This window comes from Triticum aestivum, chromosome 1B, assembly GCF_018294505.1.
Source record: "Triticum aestivum cultivar Chinese Spring chromosome 1B, IWGSC CS RefSeq v2.1, whole genome shotgun sequence".
Taxonomy (NCBI): domain Eukaryota; kingdom Viridiplantae; phylum Streptophyta; class Magnoliopsida; order Poales; family Poaceae; genus Triticum; species Triticum aestivum.
In genome coordinates, this window is record NC_057795.1 from 415188022 (window position 1) to 415198655 (window position 10634).

Below are 10634 nucleotides of genomic sequence, written 5' to 3' on the forward strand. Positions count from 1 at the left end.
ACATTCAGTTCATTAGTATATTCTGTGAATATTGTAGGGAAATACTTTTCATGGCCTTTTAAATGGAGGGCTTACTGCACGAGTACACCTGAGTGGCTAGGCCAAGTGAACCCCACCAAGTGACCAACCTATTATCGTGTATTTTCATATTTCTGCATACTTCCCCTGTAGCAGAACAGATTAAATGCAATTGGTACACTGATGAATAAATAAATAATGGTAGAAGGCACTCAGACTAAAGCACTAAGCATCGGAAAATACAGAAAAAAGAGAGATTGTTCATTATTCATGTAACAAGATGTGAGAACGCAGAAACCAAGGTCTTCAGCAAGCGTCACAAGCAAAATATAGGCCCAAGGTACAAGCAAGTGGCCAATCCAACTGCTTCAGCAATGCTGCATGGTATAATGATGGCTTGTTATCCAGCACAGTTGCCCATGCTTGCAACATCATCAGTACTCAGAACTCTGACGGCGTGATAACATCGTCGATCTTGAGAATCATCTTCACAACCTGTGTTGCCAATAATATCTGTTGTTGCTTGCCAATCAGGGTTTCAAAGACGTGCTGTTCTCTCATATCGTTGGTCCCAACGTCATTGCAGTCGATGCCACAGTAGGGATTGTTCTCCTGCAGAGGTGGTAAAGGGTCAGAATCACATGCATGTTACTCCAATGTGAAACGAGACATCCAAATCAGCTTCTAAAAAAGCATAAAATATGCTGCATTGACGCCATTAAGCAATAGAATTGGTAGGATTGTGCAAGCACATACTGTATTGTGTGCCTTGGCCTCGAGTAACACTTCTATATCACAAGCACAAAAACACTAGGATTTGCGCACATACTCATCCGACTATAAGTACAAGGACAAGTGACGTTACATTGAATCATCAAGAACAAATATTGCTACCTATTAGAAGAGCAGACTGGGGAGTAAGGCAACAGAAACATAATACCTGAATTTGCTGAGATTTTACTGCAGTCAACGTATCAATAGGTGGCAAACCACTGTTTTCAGCCAAGGCTAGTGGAATCCCATCCAGCGCATCAGCAAACGACCTGATTGCATACTGCAAGTACAAAGAACACGATGAAACGATATTGCATCTTGTTGCAACTTAGCTGTTGAAACTCAGCAGTTACCTGCTCGGCTCCAGCATATCGATCTGCTGCAGCTTCGACAGCAACAGAGCAAGATATCTCAGCTGAGCCGCCACCATAAACAATAGAGTTATTGCGGATCAGATTTCTAGCCACACACAGAGCGTCGTGAATACTTCGCTTGGCCTCCTCAATAATCATTTTGTTGCCTGCATGGTAGCTGCTGGCTTTATCATGGAAACTCCAAAAGCAATTTATCTTTTAGCTAGTGCACATATTGAAAATCAATACTAGCGGTGACAATCAATCATTTTCTACTTAGCATAGTTGGTTGGGTTGCTGCTACAGTATGAGGTCTTAAAACCCTACAATTCTTCAAGGAAAAGCAACACACAGCTCGATGGTGCATCATACAATCATGATGATATGAACGGTATGAATATTTTGTACTCATTCTACAAATCCAACTGGTTATGTATGACAAGGTACTCTCAAACTATGATCTGATAATGTACCCAACACAACAATGGGTCATAGGACCAAGTACTCACAAATTATGACCTAATTAAAAACCAATAGTATCATAAAAATTGTATTCATAATGGGGAAGTGAATGTTACAAAGAAATTTCTCATATATTTCAGTGCACAATTTGCCATTATGCAAGATTATTAATAACTAAAATTATGCAAGTACACTAGATTCGACAATTGGGTGCGGAACAGTGAAACTGTCACGTATCTGGATACTGCCAACACTAGTAAAATTGTCTGCACTGTATGCACTGGCAGAGCCTCGGCAAGGCTGAATGGGCCGTGGCCTGCCCAGCACAGGAGAGAAAAAAATATACCTAGCCAGCCCACAACACTACACATAGCAATAACAGGTATCAGCCCAGCCACAGCGAAACTGCTTCACACCATACCACAAATAAGGACGTGCAGCAGTCAGCAATGGTGCAGCCGCCCGCTGTCGGCCCACACAGACAGCCACCGCTCACCGACACACCGCACACTTCAGCCGCCTCCCAGCCAGTTGGCCGATTCACGAGGCCACGACCCACAGGCCACTCAGCTAGCAGTCTGAATCCTTGTAAGCTGGCTCACAGGTGAATGATTTCTATGAATCATCTCCAATTTCCTTCTCCTAAATTCGACTGAGGTCGTCGTCTATTCGTGTGGTAGCATAAATAATTCACTGGAGATATGTTGTTTAAATTCTATGCAAAGGCATTGTTATAGATTTTAAAAGGACAAATAATTTAAACCAATTTGTAGTATGTGACTCAATATCTGATGTCTTCAAAAACTCCTGTAATGACTAACAAAAATAGTCTAATGAAACTGTATTTTGGTATAGCTTTTCTTTTATATATTTGTACTCATTTGATCTTGTAAAGATGGAACAGAAGGTACTGATGAATGCCAATGATTCAAAATTTGGAAAAACATTTGTCCTTCTTTAGCTTGGCCCGCTCAACAATTCGTTTCTAGCTCCGCCACTGACTGTATGCAACACAAAAGTATCTCAACTATATGGACAGATTGATCACTGATTGGTTGAAGGTACAAGCACAGATGACCTAATAAAGGATGTGAGATATGCACATGCGAACAAGAAGGAAGAGATATTATCCATTGGAACATACCGCCACGGATGAAGATAGTTACAGCTCTGGAATTTGCACACCTCTCAATGCAAAGCATTCGATCCTTTGTTGTTCCAAATGACTTCTCTCTAACCAATCCAGCCTGTTTCAGCAAAGTATGCAGATAAGCAAACGACATGAGATACAAGTAGTATGGTACAGTTTTAAACAAGCATAATTATATTACGATTACTTTCAAGAATATGTTACTTTTGCATGGTATCTTGATGGCAAACATCCTCATTGCTAGGTGCTGAAGGAACGCATTGATTACACCAGAGAGAAGTGGCAACCCTACTCAACTACCAAGAAACACGTAAAGATTAACATTGTTGAGCATTCAATTTTTAGTTTATTGTCCTGAGGTCAATCAAGTCACCCTCACAAACCCACATGTGGCTAATTAAAGTCAGCGGACATCTTAACAATTACTGGACATTGTATAGACGCTGAGTCAATTAATTCGGATTGGAGGGAGTATCACTTATCTGTTTTAACTTCTTAAATTGTTTGATACACTTATACTATTAAGAAATAATAGAAAGTACGTAACTACGTATACAGACAAAAACTCCCACAAATTAATAGCTAGTCTCCGCATATGCTCTGTAGTCTCAGCTACTTAAGATTTCACATACTTGGGGTTCTAAAATTAGACACCCGACTATACAGCCGGCACCAATCCATGCATATTTAATATTACTTGTGTACATTATCAGAAAAAATTATTCTTTGTGTACAAAAAAGAGCACAAAACCAGTTGTACCTGCCCAAGCTTATCAGGAGTCAACTCTTGGAATCTTGGAACAATACGCCCCCCTGCAGTCAGTTTTAAAATGTTAGATAGTGTATTTATAAGACATTCAAGTTCACAAGGAGAGGTACTCATATCAACCTGTAGCTATGGCAATCAATTCCAATTCAACACCACCAACCCATCTGACAGCAGGCAGATTTCTTTGCATAAGCAAATGATTGGCTTCATCATCAAAACCCCATTGACAGATAACTAAGGTTGCACCAACATCCTGCAAGTGTATACAAACAAATCTTTAAGTACTTATATTAAGAAATCAACCATGATACGATGCAAAGTAAATAAACTTTGTGCAAAATCATGACTTTGCCCTACTATAAAATACATTGAAATTTTGTAGGCCTTTACCTTGCATTTCTGAACCATTTCATCAAAGCATTTCTGCTCTTGTCCACGCATCGTCTGGAATTTTTCTACAGTGTCAATGTCAACCTTATGCTTTGTCTTGGGCTTTGGGGGCTCAAATGGGCAGGTAAGGATGGCAATATTAGCATCCTCGATTCTCTTTGGCATTTGTGGGTGGCTCATATCTTTGTCAACAGCGATTCCGTATATTAGCTCAGTGTCCTCTAGCTTCCCACCAACTTTACCTTCTACTTTAATCAAGTCCAAGTTTACATCCTTCCTTTCCAAATCAGCAACAGCAAGGACTGCCCTGACAGCAATCTCAGCAAGCATCCGCTTACAACGGTTAACACTGCAGTTTAAGAATGACGGGTCCAATTAGACAAACGGAGAGAAATATAAACTGAATCTACCCTGCTTCCTAGCAGATCAAAACATTGGTTGCATAACTGAGAAGTTAAGAGTGAATATCTTTGACCTACATCTTTGAGGACAGAGTTGTCATGCAGGTCTGCACCAAGGGCTCTATATTTGCAGCAGTGAACTCAAACCTAGTGGAGATATGTTCAAGGTGATCAAAAGCTATCTTGGAAGCCATTTCATATCCTTCCGCAATTCTAATCGGGTGAATACCACGCTCTAGCAGTTTCTCAGCTTGCTCCAGGAGCGACCCTGCTAGGACCACCACCCCAGTAGTACCATCCCCAATTTCATAGTCTTGACTACGGGAAAGCTCCACCATCAGCTTTGCAATCTGGTTGTCAACATCCATTTGCTCCAGGATCGTCGCTCCGTCATTTGCTAAAAAATCATATGGGAGAAAATTATTCAGAAACCCGAACTTCCCTTATTTTATTATAGGTATAAAATCAAAGTAATTTCCAACGGAACTAACAGCCCTACAGACATCTAGAACTCTGGACAGATACTGCGTAGCACACACCAAAATCCCTAGCCCTCGAAGAAACCGATGCAAGGGCCAGATCGCATGCGAGAACCTTAAGTTTTCCCGCAAAGAAAAAGGAACAGGTTAGGCTAAGATCAGGAAGCGGAGCGGCGAGGGGAGTGAGAGAGTGCGGTGGAGCAGTTACTGATGGTGACGTCGCCGTCGGGGGACTGGAGAATCTTGTCCATGCCCTTGGGGCCGAGGGAGGTGCGGAGGCTGCGCGCGACGGCCTTGCCGGCGGCGACGTTGGCCTTGTGCGCGTCGAGCCCCCGCAGGCGGGACTTGCTCTCCTGCTCCCTCAGGATGATGAAGGGCCGTCCGAAATCGTCGAACGCCAGCGACATGGCCGGCGGCGCCGATGGACGGGACGCGCGCGCGGCGCTTCTAGAAGGGTCGGATCGCACCGGGGGAGGAGGAGGCGGCGCGAGGGCGGCAAGCGGGCGTACCGGCGATCTTTGTGAGGCTTAGGCAAAAAAAAACCTTCACGAAACATCCAAAAGGATATGGGCTTCATCGATGGATGTATGGGCCGGGCTGGATAGATGGGCTGACTTCTTTTTTGTCCCACGAATAAAACCGGGAACCGTTGCTAAAAGGAAAAAAAAACTCATAACCGTAGACGAGATATGCGCGTCGGAGACCCACGTCACCATCCCACGAATCTGTTTGAAGAACTTTTGAAGCGACCGGTCCACCTGGCCCGTCATCCGCGTGTTTTCTTCCTAAACTACCCTTGTACCTTCGCCGCCAAGCATGATAAGTGTTACACCGACTACTACACGCTTGCGTGGGAGCTAACGCATGCTTGATTTTTTTATTTTCGAATTTACACATCTTGCTCCGCAGACCATATATGTAGCCTGGTTTATTCTCCAAACTGAGCCTCTTTTTTTTTAGGGAACTGAGCCTGGGTATTGGACTATTGCGTCTACACAGACAAAAAACTCATTAAACCACAATAGTGTGACTGAACAATCGACAAAATTGAGGAACAAAGGAAGACTCTGCGTCGGTCTCAAGCGAAAACTCTAATCGTCGTTGGGCAAAGCCCATTGGCGGTTGACGATTATTGGATTTGTTTCTCGCGCAAGCGTTGCTCTGGGCGCGGCCCTCTCGGTGGAGTTGTTCACCGTGGTGACCGACCTTGGCTCGTGGGACTGGCCTAAGATTGTTGCTCTGGCGAATGTTGAGGAGGCTAGGACGAGCGGCGATGTGACGGGTTAGTGTGGCCGATGGCGAGGTGGTCCTATGCTTCGTGGTGGCTACAGCGCGACCCAAGCGGTGATTCCTAGTTATGATGGACTCAGGCTCGGCCCAAATCTGGCGTGTGGTGGCGGTTGGTTGCAGTTTCCTGGGTGGCGGCCTCGGACTTGGTGGTGGCAACTTCGGCCACGGGGCGGCGCATGTATGGGCATGGCGGGTCATGGGACCCCGCGGACAAATTGGAGTTGGCTTGATGCATGGTTGGGTGGTTAGAGGGTTTCCAGTAGGCGATGTCCCCATGTGGGCAGAAGGTGGTTGAGGCATCTCCAGGAGAAATTCTCTTTCCATCTCCTTCAGATCCGACGATGACGACGCCCACGAGTGGTGTGGTCTTCTTGGAAGCGCCGTCATTGAGATGTGCTCATCACTCTCCCCACATTCTTGGCTTTGGAGAGAAATTCTCTGAATCATGTGATAGAGACGTCTTCGTGTCTTTCTCCTCCTTGGGGCATCATCTCGAAGTCGGCCCTACGACTAGAAAACCGATGGTTCGCAGCGGCTTGTCTGTGTGGTTTGTTGAGATTGGGGGCATCAACGTCTATTCTGGCAACGATGTGTTGGGGAACGTTGCAGAAAATTAAAATTTTTCCTACGGTTTCACCAAGATCCATCTATGAGTTCATCTAAGCAACGAGTCTAGGGAGAGAGTTTGCATCTACATACCACTTGTAGATCGCGTGCGGAAGCTTGCAAGGTGATGATGTAGTCGTACTCGACGTGATCCAAATCACCGATGACCTGCGCCGAACGGACGGCACCTCCGCGTTCAACACACGTACGGAACAGCCACGTCTCCTCCTTCTTGATCCAGCAAGGAAGGGAGGAGAGGTTGAGGGAGATGGCACCAGCAGCAGCACGACGGCGTGGTGTTGGTGGAGCTGCAGTACTCCGGCAGAGCTTCGCTAAGCACTATGGAGGTGGAGGAGGTGTTGGGGAGGGAGAAGGAGGCAACCAAAGGCCAGGGCGTTCAGGTATGAAGTCCCTCCTCTCCCCCCACTATATATAGGGGTGCCAAGGGGGGGTGGCCGGCCCTAGGAGATCAAATCTCCTAGGGGGTGCGGCGGCCAAGGGGGGTTTTCCCTCCCCCCAAGGCACCTAGGAGGTGCCTTACCCTCCTAGGACTCTTGCCCCCTTGAACCCTAGGCGCATGGGCCTATGTGGGGCTGGTGCCCTTGGCCCATTAGGCCAAGGCGCGCCCCCTTACAGCCCATGTGGCCCCTCGGGACAGGTGGACCCACCCGGTGGACCCCCGGGACCCTTCCGGTGGTCCCGGTACAATACCGATAACCCCGAAACTTGTCCCGATGCCCGAAACAGGACTTCCCATATATAAATCTTTACCTCCGGACCATTCCGGAACTCCTCGTGACGTCCGGGATCTCATCCGGGACTCCGAACAACATTCGGGTTACTGCATATACATATCCCTATAACCCTAGCGTAACTGAACCTTAAGTGTGTAGACCCTACGGGTTCGGGAGACATGCAGACATGACCGAGACTCTCTTAGTCAATAACCATCAGCGGGATCTGGATACCCATGATGGCTCCCACATGCTCCTCGATGTTGTCATCGGATGAACCACTATGTCGAGGATTCGATCAAACCCTGTATGCAATCCCCTTTGTCAATCGGTACGTTACTTGCCCGAGACTCGATCGTCGGTATCCCAATATCTTGTTTAGTCTCGTTACCGGCAAGTCACTTTACTCGTACCGTAATGCATGATCCCGTGTCCAACACCTTGGTCACATTGAGCTCAATATGATGATGCATTACCGAGTGGGCCCAGAGATACCTCTCCGTCATACGGAGTGACAAATCCCAGTCTCGATCCGTGTCAACCCAACAGCTACTTTCGGAGATACCTGTAATGTACCTTTATAGTCACCCAGTTACGTTGTGACGTTTGGTACACCCAAGGCATTCTTACGGTATCCGGGAGTTACACGATCTCATGGTCGAAGGAAGAGATACTTGACACTTGCAAAGCTCTAGCAAAACGAACTACACGATCTTTTATGCTATGCTTAGGATTGGGTCTTGTCCATCACATCATTCTCCTAATGATGTGATCCCGTTATCAACTACATCCAATGTCCATAGTCAGGAAACCATGACTATCTGTTGATCACAACGAGCTGGTCAACTAGAGGCTTACCAGGGACATAGTGTGGTCTAAGTATTCACACGTGTATTACGATTTCCGGATAATACAGTTATCGCATGAATACAAGACAATTATCATGAACAATGAAATATAATAATACTTTTATTATTGCCTCTAGGGCATATTTCCAACAGTCTCCCACTTGCACTAGAGTCACTAATCTAGTTACATTGTGATGAATCGAACACCCATAGAGTTCTGGTGTTGATCATGTTTTGCACGCGAGAGAGGTTTAGTCAGCGGATCTGCGACATTCAGATCCGTGTGCACTTTGCAAATCTCTATGTCTCCATCTTGAACATTTTCACGGATGGAGTTGAAACGACGCTTGATGTGCCTGGTCTTCTTGTGAAACCTGGGCTCCTTTGCGAGGGCAATAGCTCCAGTGTTGTCACAGAAGAGTTTGATCGGCCCCGACGCATTGGGTATGACTCCTAGGTCGGTGATGAACTCCTTCACCCAAATCGCTTCATGTGCTGCCTCCGAGGCTGCCATGTACCCCGCTTCACACGTAGATCCCGCCACGACGCTCTGCTTGCAGCTGCACCAGCTTACTGCTCCACCATTCAACATATACACGTATCCGGTTTGTGACTTAGAGTCATCCGGATCTGAGTCGAAGCTAGCGTCGACGTAACCCTTTACGACGAGCTCTTCATCTCCTCCATAAATGAGAAACATGTCCTTTGTCCTTTTCAGGTACTTCAGGATATTCTTGACCGCTGTCCAGTGTTCCTTGCCGGGATTACTTTGGTATCTTGCTACCAAACTTACGGCAAGGTTTACATCGGGTCTGGTACACAGCATGGCATACATAATAGATCCTATGGCTGAAGCATAGGGGATGACACTCATCTCTTCTTTATCTTTTGCTGTGGTCGGTGACTGAGCTGAGCTCAGTCTCATACCTTGTAACATAGGCAAGAACCCCTTCTTGGACTGATCCATTCTGAATCTCTTCAAAATCTTATCAAGGTATGTACTTTGTGAAAGACCTATGAGGCGTCTCGATCTATCTCTATAGATCTTGATGCCTAATATATAAGCAGCTTCTCCAAGGTCCTTCATTGAAAAACACTTATTCAAGTAGGCCTTAATGCTGTCCAGAAATTCTATATTATTTCCCATCAGGAGTATGTCATCTACATATAATATGAGAAATGCTACAGAGCTCCCACTCACTTTCTTGTAAACGCAGGCTTCTCCATAAGTCTGCATAAACCCAAACGCTTTGATCATCTCATCAAATCGAATGTTCCAACTCCGAGATGCTTGCACCAGTCCATAAATGGATCGCTGGAGCTTGCATACTTTGTTAGCGTTCTGAGGATCGACAAAACCTTCCGGCTGCATCATATACAGTTCTTCCTTAAGATGCCCGTTAAGGAATGCTGTTTTGACGTCCATCTGCCATATCTCATAATCATAGTATGCGGCAATTGCTAACATGATTCGGACGGACTTTAGCTTCGCTACGGGAGAGAATGTCTCGTCGTAGTCAATCCCTTGAACCTGTCGATAACCCTTAGCGACAAGTCGAGCTTTATAGATGGTAACATTACCATCCGCGTCTGTCTTCTTCTTAAAGATCCATTTGTTTTCTATCGCTCGCCGATCATCGGGCAAGTCTGTCAAAGTCCATACTTTGTTTTCATACATGGATTCTATCTCGGATTTCATGGCTTCAAGCCATTTGTTGGAATCCGGGCCCATCATTGCTTCTTCATAGTTCGAAGGTTCATTGTTGTCTAACAACATGATTTCCAGGACAGGGTTGCCGTACCACTCTGGTGCGGAACGTGTCCTTGTGGACCTACGAAGTTCAGTAGTAACTTGATCCGAAGTACCTTGATCATTATCACAGGAATGGTTTCCTGTGCTGCGTCACTATCCCGCTCAAGAGGTAGTACTTCATCGAGTTCTACTTTCCTCCCACTTACTTCTTTCGAGAGAAACTCTTTTTCCAGAAAGCATCCGTTCTTGGCAACAAAGATCTTGCCTTTGGATCTTAAGTAGAAGGTATACCCTATAGTTTCCTTAGGGTATCCTATGAATACGCATTTTTCCGACTTGGGTTCGAGCTTTTCAGGTTGAAGTTTCTTGACATAAGCTTCGCATCCCCAAACTTTTAGAAACGACAGCTTAGGTTTCTTTCCAAACCATAATTCATACGGTGTCGTCTCAACGGATTTAGACGGTGCCCTATTTAAAGTGAATGTAGCTGTCTCTAGAGCGTATCCCCAAAATGATAGCGGTAAATCAGTAAGAGACATCATAGACCGCACCATATCCAATAGAGTGCGATTACGACGTTCGGACACACCGTTTCGCTGAGGTGTTC

General features: G+C 45.7%; 1 protein-coding gene across 1 annotated transcript; it reads right to left on the bottom strand.

Moving 5' to 3' along the window:
- Window positions 1–204: 204 nt before the first annotated feature.
- Window positions 205–5333, bottom strand: LOC123128072 (T-complex protein 1 subunit epsilon). The gene is made up of 9 exons (XM_044547988.1): window positions 5005–5333; window positions 4396–4714; window positions 3917–4265; window positions 3647–3779; window positions 3518–3570; window positions 2752–2854; window positions 1146–1312; window positions 959–1072; window positions 205–630 (listed from the first exon to the last, which is right to left on the bottom strand). Exons 1-9 carry the CDS (start codon window positions 5201–5203, stop codon window positions 460–462), a joined length of 1608 nt encoding a protein of 535 aa, XP_044403923.1. The 5' UTR covers window positions 5204–5333; the 3' UTR covers window positions 205–459.
- Between the last annotated feature and the right edge of the window lie 5301 nt (window positions 5334–10634).